Source organism: Anabrus simplex, chromosome 1 (genome assembly GCF_040414725.1).
Source record: "Anabrus simplex isolate iqAnaSimp1 chromosome 1, ASM4041472v1, whole genome shotgun sequence".
Taxonomy (NCBI): Eukaryota; Metazoa; Arthropoda; class Insecta; order Orthoptera; family Tettigoniidae; genus Anabrus; species Anabrus simplex.
In genome coordinates, this window is record NC_090265.1 from 1547493298 (window position 1) to 1547516150 (window position 22853).

General features: G+C 36.5%; 1 protein-coding gene across 5 annotated transcripts in view; it reads right to left on the reverse strand.

The window, feature by feature from the left end:
• Positions 1-22853, reverse strand: part of shi (dynamin-1 shibire) — a 726486-nt gene that overhangs the window by 506133 nt on the left and 197500 nt on the right. For all 5 annotated transcript variants that reach the window (XM_068225570.1, XM_068225571.1, XM_067138081.2 and 2 more), the window contains exon 10: positions 11729-11886. In XM_068225570.1, coding sequence (XP_068081671.1) covers positions 11729-11886 — 158 coding nt within the window. The remainder of the gene's footprint in view (positions 1-11728; positions 11887-22853) is intronic.

Sequence of the window (22853 nt, forward strand, 5' to 3'; positions counted from 1 at the left end):
TTATTTTCTCTTCATGTAGACATCCCCCACTATTGCCCTTACGGATGGATATGACTAGATTTTCTTAAACATTGGGATATCCCTCAGCCAATATAATAAATAGCATTTATAACTTAAAGAAGATCGATTTACCTTTTCAAGCATATATATAAAGAACAACATGTTTTCATGTGTTTCAACAATCAGAATAATAACCTATTCAAATTCAACATAAAAGCAGTGTAGTTCCTAACATGCATGTTCTCACAACTCACTCTTTTAGAGTACCAACAGACAATGGTATTAATGTCACCTTTTATCTGATTAATCGTTGAGTTTTGGATACAGACTACACGGAATACTTTTAAAAACTGTTTATATAACTTATGTGCGTGCTTTTTATGATCATTTATAGTCCCTAACATAGGGACCAAACTCTAATTAGACTGTCATTTTATCTGATCAAAAGTTAAGTATTAGATAGAGACTGTAATGAACAGGATGCAGATTTTCATGTGATTACTTTTTTTGGCACATGTTTTAACACAATTTACAACATTTATTATTCCTATTGTGTATCCCCAAGCGTTAAAACCTAATCTTATTTCACATAGAAACACACATTTTCACAATTTTTTAAAATGTAAATACATAGTTTAAGAAAATCCATAAGAAGCACATATATCAGCGATATTTGTTACTCAATAAAATATAAAATGCTACCGTGTTCTAAAGTGATGCTCATATTCTCATTTTACGATTACGGTCTTGCTTTTTTAACAGTGTATCTTATGTCATATTTATGAATGTTGTGGCCAATTATGGACTTCCCTCTGGAAGTTCGATGATGGTGATGATTACATACCTGCCAAGTATTCCGGTTTTCCGTAAAATGTACGGATTTTGAGCGTGTTTTACGGTTGTACAGATGAACGTTATTGTATGGATTTTGAATATCCAGGCTTGGTTTCGCTTTCCGGGGTCAAATCGGATTTGTTTGACTTTCGATAGTAGCTGGTAATACGAGATACGGTGTTTGAAATTCGACCGGTGAATGTATTGATAATCACATTATTGATTATCACCCTGCTTTTGTCACCTGTTCGACCTTAACTGCTACTTCATTCACTGAGATGTTCCCAAACAAGTGGCAGGCTGTGATTTTGAAGAAAATAAATCCATGAAAAGTAGCAGGCTGTGTATTACAACTTTAGTAAGTGTGTCGTGCTTTGTAGCAGCTGTGAAAGGCCATGTTTGCTGTGGGTGTGAGTAACATTGGCGGTAGTTCTGAAACTCGTGGAATTGTGTGACGAATTTGTAAGCGATTTGGTAGTTTTAGTGATGTTCGTGATGAGTTCAACTAAGAAACGATATTATCAGTCTTTTAGGGAGGCATATTCTGCTTAATTTCCATGTTTTATATGATCATGGAAAGTGCTCCCAGTGTTAAGTGGAAACAGATGAACACTCATCAAGATGTAACTTTATGTAAGTATTTAATTTCAGGGGTGATCATAACATTTATTTGACTTGTATTAGTATCGTTTATAATCTCCCCCCTTGCCGTCCTTTTCCATTATGACTCAAGACTTTGTGACGCATGCGTGTGTTGTTTAAAAATTTTCCACTTTTGGATCTTCAGGATTTCTCTTTTTTGAAAGTTGGCAGGAATGTGATTATGATTATGCTTTTTGCTTAAAGGAGCCTAACATCTAGGTCCTAGGTCCTAGGTCCTAGGTCATCGGCTCCTAATGGTATGAGGTGGATGACATATGATAAGGTCAATACAGATATTGTTAAAATTTGTAAACATTTTCGGAATACTCAGGTTATTGAATGCAGCAGTTTTGAGAGATACTGTTATACAAAACATGGCCTCCATCTAAACAATTCAGGTAAACGAAAGATAGGAAATATTGTTCTAGATTTTATTAATCTTAAGATATGTACTGTAAAACAGGCAACTCCCTTGAGTTATAATACTGACCAGGAAAACTAGCAGAAAGAGCCAGCTATACTTCAAGCTGGCTCAGTCAACTAGAAAAAGAAACTCAGGATAGTAAGGAATTTCAAGTTACCCAATTGCAACAGTCAAGTTTTAGGGAGGAAGGGGGTCTGAGATTGCTCTTGGTAAACTGTCAAAGTGTAGTAAATAAACAATTAAAATTCGGTACATTGATGGAATCTTATGAGACTGATGTGGTGATAGGAGCGGAATCGTGGTTGAAAGAAGGGGTGGGTAATAGAGAAGTATTTCCAGAAGGGTACACAGTCTATCGTAGAGACCGAGGAGATAAAAAGGGAGGGGGGGTGTTTATTCTGGTGAAGGAAACTTACTGTTCACATGAATGGTTTACCGATGAAAGGGATGAAATATTAGGGATAAAATTAGTTTGTGATAATATGAAGGAGGTGGGAATTATAGGAACATACAGGCCTGGAAGAGAGGAAAGAGACATGGAAATCTTTGAAAAAATAATAGATTATACTTGTAAAAACAATAATAATGATATGGTAATAATTGGGGGAGATCTAAATTTGCCTGAAGTTGAATGGAAAGGAGCTGCAAGTGAAGCCCATGAACAGAAACTGGCAAATAAGTTAATTTGGGAGGGAGGATTTACACAAGTAGTACAAGAACCGACTCGTCTCAATAACTTATTAGATGTATTCTTGGTTAAACCATGGGAAATTGTTGATAAAACTGAGGTAATTGAAGGAATAGGGGACCATAAGGCTGTAATAATGGATGTAGGACTCGTACCAAAAAGGCTTAATAAGAGGGTTACACAAGACAAGAAATTGTACAGAAAAACTAAAGTTGATGAATTTGGGACTTACCTTAACTCACAATTCAGTTGTTGGATAAGTGAAGGGAGTAACGTGGATACACTTTGGGCTAAATTTAAAGGAATTATTTGGGAAGGAGAGAAGAGATTTGTACCTGTTAAGAAGGGTAAAATGACCTCAGACCCTGTTTATTATACAAGGGAAATAAGAAAATTAAAAAGAAAATGTAGAATAGTAAACAGGAAAATCAAAGAGGGTAGGGAGAGTAGAGAAACTAGAAAACAGCTAATGAGGGAACTGAATAGAGTGAAAAAGGAAGCAAAAGAGAATTATATGAATGGCATACTTCAAGAGGGTAATGACCACAAAGGGAAATGGAAAAAGCTGTATTCATATATCAGGAATCAAAAAGGAAAAGGAATCCAAATTCCTACAATGGTGGGAGAAGGGGGTGAACACTATTTAACAGATACTGAGAAAGCAAACCTATTTAGTAGGGAATTTAGAGATTCAGTAGATGATTGTCAAGAGTTGGAAACCGAAACAGAAGATAGAGAGGGAGAGAGACAGAGGGAAACAAGAAGCTTCTCATTCACAAACGAAGATATTTTCAGAGAAATCCAACTGCTTCAGCAAGGAAAAGCAGCAGGGAGTGATCAAATTACTGGGGAGGTATTAAAGACAATGGGGTGGTACATAGTGCCTTATTTAAAATTTCTCTTTGACTATGTCATAAATAATAGTGTAATACCAAAGGAATGGAAGGAATCTATAATAATACCAATTTATAAAGGAAAGGGTGATAAAAGGAAACCAGAGAACTACAGACCAATCAGCCTGACCAGTATAGTTTGTAAAATTCTGGAGAGTTTAATATCGAAGTACATCAGAGGGATATGTGATGATAAAAATTGGTTCATGAGGAGCCAGTATGGATTTAGAAAGAAATTTTCTTGTGAGGCACAACTGGTGGGATTTCAGCAGGACATATCAGATCAGTTGGATTCAGGAGGTCAGTTAGATTGCATAGCCATAGATCTTTCCAAAGCCTTTGATAGAGTGGAACATGGAATATTATTAAAGAAATTGGAGGGAATAGGATTGGACGTAAGGGTTACACGTTGGATAAAAGCATTTCTAAATTCAAGGGTTCAGAAAGTCAAAGTAGGAAATAATGTATCTCAGGAAGAGAAAGTTTGGAAGGGAATTGCACAGGGTAGTATAATCGGTCCGTTACTTTTCTTAATATACGCAAATGATTTAGGGAACAATATAACATCAAAAATAAGAATGTATGCAGATGACATAATTGTTTATAGAGAAATAAACAACATTGAGGATTGTTCAGAATTACAAAGGGACCTTGAAAGTATCCAACAATGGGTTGAAGAAAATAATATGAAGGTTAATGGAGGCAAATCAACTGTTACAACTTTTACAAACAGGAGCTTTAAAACTGAATTTGAATATACTTTGGATGAGGTAGTTATCCCAACAGATGGCAAGTGCAAATACTTAGGTGTGAGATTTGAAAGTAATTTGCACTGGAAGGGTCATATTGATGACATTGTTGGGAAAGCATACAGATCATTACATGTCATAATGAGGCTACTTAAAGGATGCAACAAAGAATTAAAAGAAAAAAGTTACTTGAGTATGGTTCGTCCATTATTGGAATATGCAAACAGTGTTTGGGATCCTCACCAAGAATACCTAATAAAAGAAATAGATAGTGTGCAGAGGAAAGCAGCAAGATTTGTAACAGGGGATTTCAGGAGAAAGAGTAGTGTATCAGAAATGTTAAAGGAACTTGGGTGGGAAACTTTAAGTAAGAGAAGGGAGAAAAGTAGACTTACAGGATTATATAGAGCCTATACAGGAGAAGAAGCATGGGGAGATATCCGTGAGAGGCTTCAGTTGGAAAATAATTATATCGGCAGGACTGACCACAAATATAAAATTAGAAGGAATTTTAGCAGAAGCGATTGGGGTAAATTTTCATTCATTGGGAAGGGTGTGAAGGAGTGGAACAGTTTACCAGGGGTAGTGTTTGATCCTTTTCCAAAATCTGTACAGATATTCAAGAAGAGAATAAACAGCAACAGAGAAAAGAAATGAAATGTTAGAGGGCATTCGACCAGTGCAGGTTATTGTATATAAAAAAAATGTGTGTGAATAAATTAATTCCATCCCCTGGTCTAAGGAGTTTGGACAGCCAAAGTAGGGGACTGCCTGTAGGGGTGAAGTACAGTGGGGACTTCGAGGGCCCTGGGACCGCTACGGTAGCTGTGAAGGCCCTTCAGGAACTCTGAAAAGTGGTGGCAAAAGGGGCTCTGGTTAAGACGCAGCAGGTCGTTATGCTACTTAGGATCCAGAACGGGTAAAAAAAAGTAAATAAATAAATGCAATGTAAATATTAATGTTATACCAGTTGTATAGTACCATTTGAAGTAATTCCACATACTGTATATCAGTTGACTATATTTGTAAGTAGGACAGGATATATTATAAGTAGAATTTTGTAAACAATATAAATTTATTAAGGATGAGCTGTGTGTCTAATAGAAAACATTGTTAGCGTAAATTGTATAATATTGTATTATAGGAAAAATTTTCTTCTCTTGTTAATTTAATATTTAGTGCTTGACAATAATGTATTTTAGTGTACCATTTGCCACCGAGGTAGACACCTCATTTGCAAATAAAGAGATTTTGATTTTGATTTTTGAAAATTTTAAAATGTATCCACTGACTAGAATTTAAAACAAATAATGATGAAAAATGATTGTGAGTTTAAAATAATCAGTGGATCTAATCCGTAATGTCCTATTTTCAGTAAAATGAGACATCATAGATTATGGCAGAATAAGACATTGCCTCAAAATGCAATAATATATCATACAAATTGATATTAAAAAACACATTAAAATTTACAAATACAAACTAAAAGAGTCAGCAGAATAAAATGTAGTAAACAATGATATAAAGACTAATAGGAAATACTACATTTATGTATGATGAAACAACCCACTATCCCTCATAAAACAGATGACGAGGTCTGACGACTGCTGGTCATCTCATAGGATGAGGAAGATGGTACTCGGGAGTTTTAGATTACGGCACAGATCAGCCAGGTTGATGCACTCCTTATGGATGTGTACCACAGTTAGGTGATCACCGCAAGTACACACCGGAGGGGGTTCTGCTTTCAGTAAATAGAAGTGCGTTACTATAGCTTGGTCGGTCTGAAGACGACATTATACCATTGCTTCCCTCCTAGAAGTCTGAAGGGAAGTCCTCTATACCTTTGTTCCTTTCATCGCTCTCAGCTTACTTGACAGTAGGGTGGCCTGCCACTCCATCTTCCAATGGGGATATGAGTCTCAGATGAGAGCTAATATCACTGGCTGCAACCTTGTACAGCAACGGGGGGCAATGTAACAGCCTCCTTGGCCGCCTTATCAGCTAACTCGTTTCCCCTCTACACCCATGTTATTTCGGAGCCACATAAACGTGTTTCTGGTGTCTGCATCCGAATACCCGGCCAGCAAGTTCTGAATCCGCTGCACCAGAGTGTGCTGAGGGAATCATGTATCAATAGATTGTGGCGAGATCAAGGCGTCGGAACACAGCAGAAAGTGCCGGCGCTCATTGGATAACGTGTACCTTTTACCGAAGTAACGTTTGTAGCGCTCTCTATTTATGTTTTTGGTCTGGCAAATGCCGTGGAAATCTGTGTCACATTGTGTTAATGTTCAACTCGTTTTCTCCTACTGTTTTCTAAGTGACTGGAGGTCATATTCCTAATTTGTTATATCTACCTTGCCTAAAACACTCATTCCTATTTTAATATGGGATCTGCATGTTATTAGACTTATTTACAACTTGTATTCCTTACCCAAAACTTTGTCCATACCATTCAGCAATTTCTCCAGATCTTCTGCAGTCTCAGATAAAATAACAATATCATCAGCAAATCTCAGGGTTTTGATTTCCTCTCCTTGGATCGTGATTCCCTTCCCAAATTCCTCTTTGATTTCCTTTACTGCCTGTTCTACATAAACAATGAAAAGGAGGGGGGGGACAATTGCCTCACTCCTTTCTGGATTGCTGCTACTTTTTCAAAGCCCTCGATTCTTATCATTGCAGACTGATTTTTATACAGATTGTAGATAATTCTTCATTCTCGGTATCTGATACCGATCACCGTCAGAATCCCAAGTAGGTTGGTCCAATCAACATTACTGAATGCCTTTTTTAGATCTACAAATGCCATGTATGTGAGCTTGTCCTCCTTTATTCGATCCACGAAAATCAGACGTAAAGTCAGGATTGCTTCACGTGTTCCTACATTTCTTCTGAAGCCAAATTGATCTTCTCCCAACTCAGTTTCAACTTCTTTCCATTCTTCTGTAAATAATACGTGTTAAAACTTTGCAGGCATGAGATACTAATGTAATGGTGCGGTACTTTCCACACTTGTCAGCACCGGCTTTCTTGGGAATAGGTATAACATCCTGCCGAAAATCAGATGACACTTCTCCTGTCCCATACATCTTACACACTAAATGGAATAATCTCGCCATGCTGGTTTCTCCTAAGGCAGTCAGTAATTCAGAGGTAATGTCATCAATTCCAGGTGGCTTGTTCCTATTTAGGTTTCTCAAAGCTCTGTCGAATTCTGAACTCAAAATTGGATATCCCATTTCTTGTTCCAGAACCAGATCATCTACGTTGTGCTAGTACATATATCATACCCTCACACTGTATTTAGAATGAGATATTATTATTGTCAGTATTCAATTTATATTATTATTATTATTATTATTATTATTATTATTATTATTATTATTATTATTTCATTTGTATATTTTATTCTTAATATTTTAACCTGGAAGGTCTCCATATGTGGTATGAGTAATTTGTTTTGTACAACAGCTGGGAAAACATTGCTATATTGAACTCAAACTTTGCAAGAGTCATTTGGAACACCCCAGAGTCTGTTGATGCTGTAATTGTCATGGGATCCAGGAGAGGTTCAGGGCATGGTCTTGACAAAGGACCTACTCACGATTGGCTGGCCAGGATGAATCTCAATGTATCATGTAAGAGCTGAGGTCTATACATGCATCTGATCAAACGGCGAAAAAGACACTGTACGGAAATGAAATAGTGCTGGTACACTTACAACCGGATATATGGTACTGGAGTGACATGGCTACACTATACTGGACTGGACTTCAAACGTTCGTGGAACGTAGTCTTATTATGTTTTCGGAACATGGCTGAAATACAAACCGAGGAGTGCTTAGGCACTGGGTATTGTATCACTTTGTGGCGGCCTAGTATTACATGTTTTCCATAATTTATGTTCTGGAACAACAAGCGTGCGTTGCTCAAGTGAATATATGTTTAAAACATGTATCAGAGTCAGTGAACACAGTATTGTGAGGTACAGTATCTGTGTGATATAATAAGTGCCGATTATGAGAATCAGCAAGTCGTGTTGATACAGAGACAGTGAAGGGTTCTTATCTACATACATGTATATTGTTCAACGCATTAATTACAAATGGTGGATTAGTTCTCGCTTTCGTTTTCTCACTGTTTTCATTGCTGCTGTAAATATGGAGTATTCCAGCAATATTTTGTGTGTATTATATGTATGTTTTTGTGTGCTGATGAGGTGCTCATGCACAGATTTTATTAAGAATAAAGTTAGTTATTTTAGAATCAGTGGAGTTATTGATGAACCTAGGTGCAGTTCCTACCTATTTAGTCATTTTCAGAAGGTTAGGTGAAGCCTGAAGCAGATGTACCAGTACACAGTATTATGTACACACCCTGGGAGATAAAGAATTATCATGCTCTATCTAAATTCAAGGGATCCATTCTGGTGAACTCTGGCACCCATACACGGACATCTTGATTAATTATTGTTATTAATTTTATTAATTCATTTTATTTCAATTATTTTATTAAGTTTTTGAGCAATTTTCTTTATGATCATTTATTAACATTAACAGTAAAATTACAATGTCTTTACCTTGATACAACTGTTCGATATGTTCCAGCCATCTTTCTGCCTTGTCTTCTTTCTTAGAAATGGTTTTCCATTTGAGCTCTTAATATTCATACGCCTAGCTTTCGTTCTCCAAAGGATTCCTTGATTTTCCTGTATGCAACATCTACCTTGCCAAGAACTATACAACCTTCAACATCCTTGCACTTCTCCTTTAGCCATTCTTCCTTAGACGACCTGCACTACATATCCACTTCATTCTTTAATCGCCTATATTCATTTCTGTCCTCTCCATTTCAATGCATTCTTGTATTTTCGTCGTTCATCGATCAGATCTAATGTCCTTTGAGTTATCCACTGAGTCTTAGTTGATCTTTTCTTTCTTCCTATCATCTCTTCAGCAGCCCTAATGACCTCATTCTTCATGGCTGTCCATTCTTCCTCTATTGTGTTTCCTTCAGCCTTTTCATTTAGTCCTTCCGCAACATGTTCCTTGAAACAATCCCTTACACTCTTTTTTTAACTTGTCTAGATCCCATCTCCTTGCATTCCTTCATTTCTTCAACTTCTTCAGGTAGCATTTCATGACCAACAAGTTGTGATCAGAGCCCACGTCTGCTTCTGGGAAAGTTTTGCAATCCAGCACCTGGTTTCTGAATCGCCTATATTCTTTTCTGTCCTCTCCATTTTTCTGCATTCTTGTATTTTTGTCGTTCATCGATCAGATCTAGTGTCTCGTCATAATGAAGTCTATTTGATACCTTCCAGTGTCCCCAGGTCTCGTCCACATATACAGCCGTCATTTGTGGTGTTTGAATGAAGTATTAGCAAGGACTAAATTATGATTGGTACAGAATTCAACCAACCGACTTCCTTTTTCATTCATTTGTCCCAATCCAAATTCTACTGTATTACCTTCTCTTCCTTGGTCTACCACTGCATTCCAGTCTCCCATCACAATTAGATTCCTATCACCTGTTACATATTGTATGAAATCTTCTATATCTTCATACATTCATTCAATTTCCTCATCATCACTGAACTAGTAGGCATATAGATCTGCACTATTGTGTGGGCATTGGTTTGGCGTTTCTTGACATCAATAATTCTTTCACAATGCTGGTCACAGTAGCTTACCCACTGCCTTAGTTTCTTATTCACTATTAAACCAATTCCTGCATTACCTCAGTTTGATTTTGTGTTGATAATTCTGTAGTCGTCTGACCAAAAGTCCTCTTCTTCCTGCCAATGTACTTCACTTACACCAACTACATCTAACTTTAATCTATCCATCTTACTTTTCAGGTTCTCTAATCTACCACGGTGGTTCAAACTTCTAACATTTCAGGCTCCAACTCACAGAATGTCAGTATCCATCTTCCTGATGATTGTCCCATCTCGTGTAGTGCCCACCAGGTGATCCAAATGGGGGACTATTTTACTTACGGAATATTTTATGCGGGAGGAAGCCATCATCAGTACATCACTCGTACAGAGAGGAGTTAGTTACGGCTGTAATTTTCTGTTACTTTCAGCTGTGTAGAAGTATCAACACAGCTAAGCCATGTTGAGTATTATTACAAGGCCATATCAGTCAATCATCTAGACTTGCAACTTCTGAAAGGTTGCTACCCTCCTTTCGATAACTCATTCGTTAGTCTGGTCTCTCGACAGATACCCATCCGATATGGTAGTACCTGTGGCTCGGCTATCTGCTTCGTTGGGACGTGCAAGCCTCCTCACCGCAGCAAGATCAACTACTATTCATCAGCTATCTTATCCACTATGCTGTCACATGTGTTGCACAATGTGAGTTACAAGGGCAGACCAAAAAGTAACTTGTTTTAAAATGAAAAACTCACAATGTGAGTTACAAGGGCAGACCAAAAAGTAACTTGTTTTAAAATGAAAAACTATTTGAATCTAGATGTCTAAAGGTGGTAGACAGCGAGTTTGAATCTTGTGCTACAACCAATAATAGCTAGATCACGTACTGCCCTAGCAGATGGCAATTATTCAACAAAGATGCTCATGTGCTAGTATTGTACACCTACATTACAACACAAGCAAAGTTGCATCATGCCCTTAGACACCGATGCTGTAACAGAGATGCAGAGAATGTCAGACTCCTAAATGACAATGCTCACTCCCATGCTTCTGTTCATGCAAGAATTGAGAACTATGGCTGGGAGGTACTTCGAAATCCACTACAGAGTCCAGACCTTGTACTGTCTAGCTTCCACCTCTTCAGACCACTGAAGAAATTCATAGGTCGGTTGAGATGAAACGAAACTGGATATGGAGTGATGGTTATATTCCCAGGCAACAGAGTTCTATGAATAAGGCATACTGAAAATGGTGACACATTGGGAGAGATGTCTCATGAAAATTTTTGTACATAACGTGGTTTTTTTTTTTTTTTTTTTTTTTTTACATATTCATTAAATTTTGTTTAAGAAATGCTGTATGCTACTTTCCAATCCACCCTTCTATTATCAGTACATACTGCAATTATCTTTGTCGGCTAATATAATTGAGGGGCTTGAGAGTAAACAATGGTAAGGGACATGTCATGTTTAATAGCAACCACAAATTTGTCAATCTTGTGATTCATTTATAGTTGCTATTAAATAAATAATGAGAAAATAGATATATAAATGAGTAAATAATGGTAAGGGGCATGGCATGTTTCATAAGAACCACATAAACTTTTCAAAGTTATGATTCACTTGTGATTGTTACCATTGTTTACTCATGAGCCCCTCAATTGTCAAACAAATAGAAATACAAGTTGAAACTGAGAATGTAGAACTTACATCACATGTTATTCTTTCGGGCTTCTCTTTCCCAGTAACAACTGATCTGTATAATGCAGAAGAAATTTGAAATCACAATAGAATAGCATTTACAGTATAAAAAATAATCAGAAGTACTAACTTGGCAAACCCAATGAAATCTTCGTGATTTGTGTTCATGTAGGCCAGCTCACAGTCTATTAACAATATGATCTGCTCCTTACAGAGTTGCTCACGCTGGCGTATGTAAGTAGTTATGATGCGTTCGGTTTCTTCTCGCAAGCGAGGATACCTTGCCATCTGCAAACAAACAATTCAAAAATTTGTATTGGGTAAATGAATTCAATGTTTTAAAAAAAATGAGAATCAAGTCTGTAATTCTGTACAAGGAAATACATTATTAGGCATCAGCTCTGTGGCTACCTTCTGCCTTGATACCTCTGACCTTGAAACTGTCTCAGTCAATCACCATTGATCTGTACTTAGGCCTGTTGCCCAGGTGGCAGATTCCCTATCAGTTTTTACCTAGTCTTTTTTTAAATGATTTTTTTTTTTTTAAATGAAAATTCATCAAAACATCTCCCTTGGTAAATTATTCTAATCCCTAATTCCCCTTCCTATAAACGAATACTAGCCCCAATTTTGTCCCTTCAATTCCTAACTACAGCACATTTTACAAATGCATAGTGGGATGAGGATAGGACTATTTCTGCAATAACATGTCCTGTTCGCATAACAGAGGGCTCCACTGTCATCTGGATGTTTGGGAGTTGTCAGTGTCAGCTAATAGGTACAAGTGCCTGAATTCAAAGGGAGTGCGAAAGCTGATCGGCATGGAGTTTAGTCTTAACAAGGCATGGCTGACTGTGTGGGCTGGGGTAGCTAATATGGGAAGCAATTTTTGTCAGGAACATGATTTAACAATCTGTCAGAAAACAGAGCTAATAAGAGGCCACCTGTCAATACAATTGATTTACACTATTAGTATATAGTGAGTACTATTTTAATTCATTTCATCATTATACAGGTTTTGAGAAACTGATCATTTCTCTTCTTCAGCGATAATAGAAAAAAAAGTCAAAATCTCCAAGGAGATGCTTAAAATTATAATACATAAGAGCTCACCATCAAATATCTCAAATAAAAAACATGCATTAAAACCAACAACAATTCTGTTTTATGTCACTGTCTAAGACTTATCTTACAGTATATTCTCTCTTGTGGGAAAAATATTAAAATCTTGTCACATTGTGAAAACAAAGTGTAATTTGTTGAGTATAACATTACAATTCTCGAAATATATTGAAAGTGTTATTCTAGAAGTATTAATGGATTCATTCGAATTTATCCAAAAGCAAATAATTGCCCATATTTTGCTTGGCACACTTGAATGCACCAATTAATGCTTTTAGATTAACACATTCTATACAGTTCAAGAATTGGAATCTTATACTGAACAAAATCAACTCTGTTTTCACAATGTGACACGATTTTAATATTTTTTTTTCTCAAGAGGGAATATAAGTTTTACATGGTGCCATGAAACAGAATTGTTGTAGATTTTAATGTGTGATTTTTATTTTAGATATCTTATGGTGAGGTCTTGAAAACCTACAACCTGTTTTCCAGTCAATGACTAGATCAGGGATGGGATGAATGAAGTCCCCAACTTGCGGCAAGGATGGGAATTGTGCCGGCTGCCGAAGCCTGTCGCACTCCTCTGGGGCAATGTTTAATGACCGACAGATGAAATGAAATGATAGTGGAGTGTGTTGCTGGAATGAAAGATGACAGGGAAAACCAGAGTACCCGGAGAAAAAACTGTCCCGCCTCCGCTTTGTCCAGCACACATCTCACATGGAGTGACCGGGATCTGAACCACGGTATCCAGCGGTGAAAGGCCGGCGCGCTGCCGGCTGAGCCGCGGAGGCTCAGTCATGGCGAGGTCTTATGAATTGTAATTTTAAGAATCTCCGTTGAGATTTTCACCATTTTTTTTCCTATTATCGCTGAAGAAGAGAAAGATCATTTTCTCGAAACGTGTACGATGATGAATTAAATTAATCCCCCTATACTAATTCTGTAAATCAATTGTATTGACAGGTGGACCCTTATTACCCCTGTTTTCTCACAGGTTGTCATTAGTAGTCAACATGGATCTAACAAAAACCAAAAATGGTCAAGTTCATTAATATAGGATGAACACATACACTACACTTGAACTGCATCTAGGAAGACTCAACAAAGACTACTCACACAGGTATGTTGTCAGAATGCTAGGGGTTGTTCAGAATACGATTTGCTATCTGCGGGAATGATTCCAAAAGACTGGAAGTGTTGCCAGGCACTATGGCATGGGACGCCAAAAGTACAATACCCTAAGGCAATACAGGTGCATCTACAGCAGGCTACTGGAGTGAATTAGTGTTCAAACAGTCAGAAACATACTTCGAGAGGCTAATTTAAGTTCCTCACAACACACTCAAGTACCTGCACTGGACAGACAACAAGTGTTTTCTCCATCTGTAGAGTTCTGTTATTCACTAAATGCAACTGAATAATTATTGGTACATTTATTAATCGACTGTTGTGTAACACATCTGAGTTTCATAATTAAGAATTCATCATCATACTAATTAGTACTACTAATAATTACTAAATACTAAATAAGTATTAATTAATAAATAATTAAATATTAAGTTCAACAATTTGAGTGATTGTGTTAGTGCTACTTCTTTTTGTAATGTATCTGGTTTCCATTAACAACTCCAGTTTGTGTGTTGTTATTCTACCACGTAGGCCGAATGCCTCACCTTATTCATATAAAATATATAATGAAGTGCTGTAGTTCATGATGATGCAATATAACAAAGTCATCTTCGTATAGACCATGAAGGCCCTTGGAGGGTGGAAGGAAAAGGCTTCCACTATCTGTAACCTGTGCACTTGGTGGGGTAGAGTGGTTAGCTCGATGCCCGGTTGCTTTTGCTCCCAAGAATTAACTGGGTATTCATTTTTGGTGCATGCTGAATGAACCTCAGAGCCACGTGCACCTTTGGAAGCGGAAACCTCGTTTCTTAAGATACGATGTATGCTCTGTGAATAGTAAAACTGCCATGCTCTGATGAGATCAGATGCCGTAAAGGCCGATTTTCAAATATCATTTGTTCAGGTTTAACGCGACAGATGACCCGCGTATGCATGTTGGAGATCCATGGTATCTCTAACTACAAGTAAATACCATTCTCTCTGACAAAGAGAATATAGCATTCTCATTTTTTATTTCTTTGAGAGGTTGGTACACAATGGCCATGTCATGTGCGCCACGAAATTTGCGCGGCAAGTTTTTTGACATGAAATATTGCCTTTATTGTGTTTTTGCGTATTATACTGTGAATCTGTGTAGGGTAAGATGGTAAATTATTATTCAGAACACTTGTGTTAAAAATACATTCAGGCTATCTAGTTAAAGTGACAGTGATATATCTTCTAGTGATGAAAACAGTGAGAAAGGCAATAACAGCTTATGTAACAGATATTAGGCCTAACGGTGTTATTTCTCCTCAAATAACTACTACTACTACTGTCAAAAGTTAAGGTGACAATGATGTTAATGTTAACCAGCAAAGTGAAAGTCACAATGACGACAAACCTAACCCCAATTTTCAATTTCAAAAACTAAAATAACTGGGACATTTTTAAACACAGAGATTTAAAACTTTTTAACATTACCAAGACAACACAGTTTAGTGATTCTAACAGTGACATTAACATGTGATATAATTATTACTATACCAAATACTAATTCAAATTTGAAAATTTAATTACAGAATGTGGAAATTAATATTTCATTATTTTTTAACATAAAGACATAAGCGCCAACAAAGTACATCACAGGACATATACATAGATATATCATGAATATATATATATTTTTTTCATCTATATAGCTTCAAAATTGAGGTGAGTACGTCCTTAGGTTTTACCTTACTTTAGGTTGGCAGTTTTAGCAGTACTACAGCATTTTAGCTTGGCAGGGAAAGGGTTAATTTTCATCAACGTTCTGACTTCCTGACAAGAAACTGAACCCATGTGTTTCCAGGTGAATCGAGCACAGCTTTACCGCCTCGGCCAGGCAGCCCCTATGATGTGATATAAACTTACTGAATATTTACTGGTTATGTACGTACCTACTGATCTATGTTTCTTAAACTATCACATTTTTGTACCTATTGTTCTGTGTAAAGGGGCGGCGAACACAAAAGCCCAGACCCCGATCCATAGGAATTAACCGGATATGGCTGAAGTGCCCAGCCCGGCCAGGAATAGAGTCCAGGACCCTCTGTACCAAAGGTCAGAATGCTGCCCACTGAGCCAACAAGTGCAGTTTTCTTATTATGATATTAACACAGAATCTTGGGAATTGGAAAGCAGGTTTGTGGTTTGATTCTGGAATGACTTTCTGGTGCTATATTGTGTTATTTTCCACATTCACATGAAGTCCTGGGAGAATATTAAGCTCTAGGATAACCTCCCCAATCCTAGTAATGAACTATACCAGAATATACATTCTCTTTATTTCATTTTGTACTTTTTATTAACCAGAGAAAGAACCTTCCAGTTTATTATCTTATAAACTTAAAATGCATTGCTCTTCAAGGAGAATACTACTAGTATTGTATTTAACAGATATAAGATGAATGCCATCATTATTCACAATTAATTTGACATAATAATAATAATAATAATAATAATAATAATAATAATAATAATAATAATAATAATAATAATAATAATAATAATAATAATAATAATAATAACCACTATTATGAAAACATTGCACTAATTTATTTTTGGAAGTGTATTGAGCGAGCAAAAATGACTTCAATGTTGTAAGATGGACAGCAAGCAATGGCATGATGGTATACGAGAGGAAAAGTCAGGTCATAAGTTATACTAAGAGGAAAAGTCCTCCCAGTTTTAATAATCGTGTTTATGGGGTGAAAGTAGGCTACCTCATGGTGATCACTGTAATTACGGAGGTGTTAATATAAGGACAGGTCTTAATTGGGGTATAATCACATTAACAAGGTTGTAAATAAAGGTTCCAGATATTTTCATATGGTTACGACCATATTTAGAGGTTGAGTACGTATGTAAAGGACAGTGCTTGTAAGTTTCTGGTAAGACCTCAATTAGAGTATGGTTCCAGTGTATGGGACTCTCACCAGGGTTACGTGATATGAGAACTAGAAAATATCCAAAGGTAAGCAGCACGATTTGTTCTGGGTGATTTCCGACAAAAGAACAGTGTTACAAAAACGTTACAATTTTGGATTGGCAACACTTTGCAGGTAGGAGACGAGCTGCTTGACTAAGTGAGATGTATACTTATAACATTACTAATTAATTTATTACTTAACCACCTATTCAATACATTTGGGTCTTATATAATTAGGAGACTGTCCTTATTACATTATAAAAATATGAGACATGTTTCGCCTTTCATAGAAAGCATCTTCAGTCGTCGTATCACCGCAAGATAAATCAGGCACCTGATTTAAAGTTAAAATATAATTATTAAGATTTAACATTTACACACTTAAAAATAGGAACAGTTGAAAAGAGAAACTGGATAACAATTTTGGTTTTATCTTGCATAAAACATATCAGCCATTAGCTGTAAATAATTGATGGTCATAGGACACACGATTTTGAAATTGTATTGTACAGATGGAAACAGTACTGTGAGGAGTTGTATAAAGAAGAAACAGTGCAGCCGATGATTGAATGGTGAGATTTTGAACAAGAATCAGACATCTTACTTCAGGAAACAAAAAGGGCAATCACATTGTTGCGACCGTACAAAGCACCGGCTTCTGACAACATAACAGCTGAACTACTGAAAGAGACGAGCGATATTGGGACTCAAATTATCACACAGACATTTGCAATAAAATATGGAGAAATGACAAACGGCCAGCTGACTGGGTTACATCCATCTTCATCCCCTTGCATCAATCAATCAATCAATACTGATCTGCACTTAGGGCAGTCGCCCAGGTGGCAGATTCCCTATCTGTTGCTTTCCTAGCCTTTTCCGAAACGATTTCAAAGAAATTGGAAATTTATTGAACATCTCCCTTGGTAAGTTATTCCAATCCCTAACTCCCCTTCCTATAAATGAATATTTGCCCCAGTTTGTTCTCTTGAATTCCAACTTTATCTTCATATTGTGATCTTTCCTACTTTTATAAACGCCTTTCAAACTTATTCGTCTACTAATGTCATTCCACGCCATCTCTCCGCTGACAGCTCGGAACATACCACTTAAATACAAAGTATGTTACAAGTGTTTATTTATATATCCACCTATTCAATACAAAGAGATCTTTTTAGAAATTAAATATTAATATAAAATGCTAAGGGACATGTTTCGCCCATATTAAGGGCATCATCAGCCTCAAATTCAAACCTGTATGGTGAAAAATCAGGATCCTGATTGCTCTTACAAGCCATAAAAAGAGGATATCATTATAGGTGTCAGTCTAAACATGCAAAATATTAGAATGTCCTTGGCTAAAATTGCAGTATCAAGCTGCATGTCATAAGTTCACATGAATATACTTTCCGGAGCGTTGAAAAACTTGTTGGGGTAGGGCAGTAAACAGCTCAGTCTTTATAATGAAACAGAAATGTGCCTCCTTGAAGATGATAAGAAAAAGCAAAGCTGATACACTGTTACAGATGTCAATATCGTATGTTGTGATAAGACAACAGATCTCTTAAATGGCTGTTCAGCTGCCTATAGTCTATTTAACTGGCTGAAGGAGTGAAAGTCGAATGTGTTATGATAAGATAACAGTCTTCCTTACGTAATTGTGGGAGCAAGGAAAAAGCATTCGGTTGTCTATAGATGTATTTATCTTATTTGAAGGACGAAAGTCAAAGGTTTATCGACGTTGATAGAGCTCTTTGGTGTGAAGTCTGTAACAAGAGGAGAGTGAATGCTTAGGAAGGTATTTTTGAAGAGAATGTGGGTTTAAAGGAAGGTAAAACATGGAAAATGTATAAAAACACTTACCCTTTTGTCTGTGAAGGTGTAAATCAGTTATGGAAAGGTTAGTTGAAGAAAAATAACGTTATGTGTAGGTTCATTTATTTCTTTGACTGTTAATGCAGTTGCTATGGTAGCGTTGAATGACTGACACTTGTACTTCTGGTATTGTATCGATGTGAGATTGGCGGAGGAGGGTGTGGTTGAGGGGAGGGGGTAGGCGGAGCGTTAAATTTATGTGTTGTTGATTGCGAGAGATTTACATGGTCGGACAGGGAGGGAGTCGTGTTGGGTTGCGGGAGAATTGTGGGGGCGGGCATGAAGGGAGTCAAGTTAGTTAAAGTTGTGGAGGTTCTAGAAGATGTTAACTTAAGATTTTTAAGAATGTAGTTATGTTTTGAATTTAGAGTTTGCAATAATTTGGGTAAACTTTCGTATAATGGATTCTTGACTTCAATTAAATCATTGAGGTTTAGATTTTTGTTGTAGTGTTGGTCCAAAAATATATAGATGGTTTCAAGTTCATTCATCAACTTTCCTTTGTCTACTCTTTTAATAATTGTGAGATCTCTTTCTACTGTTGTGAAGTGATGTCCTGTTTCTTTCATATGGGAGCTCATTGTTGAAAATTTATTGTGCTTAATGGCATTATAGTGTTCTAAGTACCTAGTTTGAAAACTCCGGCCTGTTTGACCAGTATAAGAGGCGTTGCATTGCGTGCATGTGAGCCTGTATATGCCTGATCCTGAGTAAATGTTTTTGCTTGAATTGACTGTGCTGTGATTAAAAAATAATTTTTGGTTAGTGTTTGTTATTCTAAAAGCTATACTGGTATTTTTGTTTTTTATTGGGTTCAAGATCTGGTGAACGTTTGGATTGTTGTAGGTGAAGGTAACGAATTTAGATTTTTTGGGTTTGTCAGGGATGAGGTTTGTTGTTAATTTGAATTTGACCTTATTTATTAAACGGTTAATCATTTCAGGTTTATATCCATTGATTTTTGCTAAATCCTTTATATAATTTAGTTCTGTTTGAAGGTTCTTGGGTGTGAGAGGGATTTTTAAAGCTCTGTAAATTAAACTGTGAAATGTGGCCAATTTATGGGAGTTAGGATGTAAAGAAGTATTTTTGATTGTTAATGGGGTGTGAGTAGGTTTTCTGTAAATTTTAAAATCGAAGTAGCCATTAATATGAGTTACTGTGAGATCTAGGAAATTTAAGGATCCACTGACTTCATCTTCCTTGGTGAATTTAATATTTTGGTCTAGGTTGTTTAAATAATTTAAAATATCGGTACTGTTATTGAGATCTTTATTGATTATTACGAATGTGTCGTCTATATACCTAAGCCATAAGCCAAGGCCTTTTATTTTATTTATTATTTTATGATGTTCTAAAGAATCTAAATAGATGTCAGCTAAGATGCCTGATAAGGGATCACCCATAGCTAGGCCATCTTGGTGGTAAATTTTACCATTAAAGGTGAAATAGTTGTTTTTTAGCACAAAATTTAGGATTTTTATGAATTCTTCTAACTCAAGCTTGCTGAGGTTGCTGTGTTTTGCGAGGTTGTCTTTGATAATATTTACAGTTTCCTTTGTTGGTACATTAGAATACATATTAGTAATGTCAAAAGAGCACATAATGTGATTTGGTAGTAAGGTGAATTTTTTTAAAATTTCGCAGAAGTCTATTGAATTTTTTAAGGGGGATTTATTGTTGAACCTGTAATGTCTTTTTAGAAAATAGTGGATATATTTTGAGGTTTTATATGTCGGACTACTTCTACAGTTGATGATTGGGCGTATGGGTGTGTTTTTCTTATGTAATTTAGGCAATGCTCTGGCTGTGGGGGTTTTAGGGTTCATAAGGATTAGTTTTTGCTGTTCTTGTTCATTTAGTAAAAATGTGGAATTCTTTATTAGTGTTTTTAAATTTCGTTGGATTCTTATTGTGGGGTCTTTATTGACTATTGTGTAAGTTTCATTTGTGAAAAATTCTTCTGTTTTTTTCAATGTAATCTTTCTTATCTATCAAAACAGTAGTCCCTCCTTTATCGGCTTTAGTTACTATTATGTTGTTATCTTTTACTTTGTCCGACCATGTAAATCTCTCGCAACCAACAACACATAAATTTAACGCTCCGCCTACCCCCTCCCCTCAACCACACCCTCCTCCGCCAATCTCACATCGATACAATACCAGAAGTACAAGTGTCAGTCATTCAACGCTACCATAGCAACTGCATTAACAGTCAAAGAAATAAATGAACCTACACATAACGTTATTTTTCTTCAACTAACCTTTCCATAACTGATTTACATCTTCACAGACAAAAGGGTAAGTGTTTTTATACATTTTCCATGTTTTACCTTCCTTTAAACCCACATTCTCTTCAAAAATACCTTCCTAAGCATTCACTCTCCTCTTGTTACAGACTTCACACCAAAGAGCTCTATCAACGTCGATAAACCTTCAACTTTCGTCCTTCAAATAAGATAAATACATCTATAGACAACCGAATGCTTTTTCCTTGCTCCCACAATTACGTAAGGAAGACTGTTATCTTATCATAACACATTCGACTTTCACTCCTTCAGCCAGTTAAATAGACTATAGGCAGCTGAACAGCCATTTAAGAGATCTGTTGTCTTATCACAACATACGATATTGACATCTGTAACAGTGTATCAGCTTTGCTTTTTCTTATCTTCAAGGAGGCACATCTCTGTTTCATTATAAAGACTGAGCTGTTTACTGCCCTACCCCAACAAGTTTTTCAACGCTCCGGAAAGTATATTCATGTGAACTTATGACATGCAGCTTGATACTGCAATTTTAGCCAAGGACATTCTAATATTTTGCATGTTTAGACTGACACCTATAATGATATCCTCTTTTTATGGCTTGTAAGAGCAATCAGGATCCTGATTTTTCACCATACAGGTTTGAATTTGAGGCTGATGATGCCCTTAATATGGGCGAAACATGTCCCTTAACATTTTATATTAATATTTAATTTCTAAAAAGATCTCTTTGTATTGAATAGGTGGATATATAAATAAACACTTGTAACATACTTTGTATTTACGTACATTTCAATACGGACCTAACATGAGAATTATAACATGTAACATACCACTTAGTCGAGCAGCTCTTCTTCTTTCTCTCAATTCTTCCCAACCCAAACATTGCAACATTTTTGTAACACTACTCTTTTGTCGGAAATCACTCAGAACAAATCGAGCTGCTTTTCTTTGGATTTTTTCCAGTTCTTGAATCAGGTAATCCTGGTGAGGGTCCCATACACTGGAACCATACTCTAGTTGGGGTCTTACCAAAGACTTATATGCCCTCTCCTTTACATCCTTACTACAACCCCTAAACACCCTCATAACCACGTGCAGAGATCGGTACCCTTTATTTACAATCCGATTTATGTGATTACCCCAATGAAGATCTTTCCTTATATTAACACCTAGATACTTACAATGATCCCCAAAAGGAACTTTCACCCCATCAACACAGTAATTAAAACTGAGATGACTTTTCCTATTTGTGAAACTCACAACCTGACTTTTAACCCCGTTTATCAACATACCATTGCCTGCTGTCCATCTCACAACATTTTCGAGATCACGTTGCAGTTGCTCACAATCTTGTAACTTATTTATCACTCTATAGAGAATAACATCATCCGCAACTCAACAATGAAATGTGATAACTATAGGACTATCATTAATTTCACATGCTAGCAAGATCATGTTGTATATCTTGAAAGACAGACTCCAAAATTATACTAGTTCACAGATTCCCTCTGAACAAGCTGGTTTCGTAAAAGGAAAAGGCACAAGAGAACAGCTGTTGAACATCCGACAACTAATCGAAAAGAGCAGAGAATTCCAACTTCCTATGATCATTTGCTTTCTAGATTATAGGAAAGCGTTTGACTGTGTTCAATGGCAGAAACTTTGGCAAGTGTTATTGGAAATGGGAGTTCCAAAACATCTTATCTGATTGATAAAGAATCTATATGAGTCTAACACCCCAGTTGTCAGGATAAATGGCAAGATGTCTGAAATCTTCAAGACACAAAGGGGCGTTCGTCAAGGCTGTATATTATCACCCCAGCTTTTTAATATTTATGGCAAGTACATCATGAGAACTGCATTGGCTGGATGGACTGGTGGATTTCCTATTGGTGGCAGAA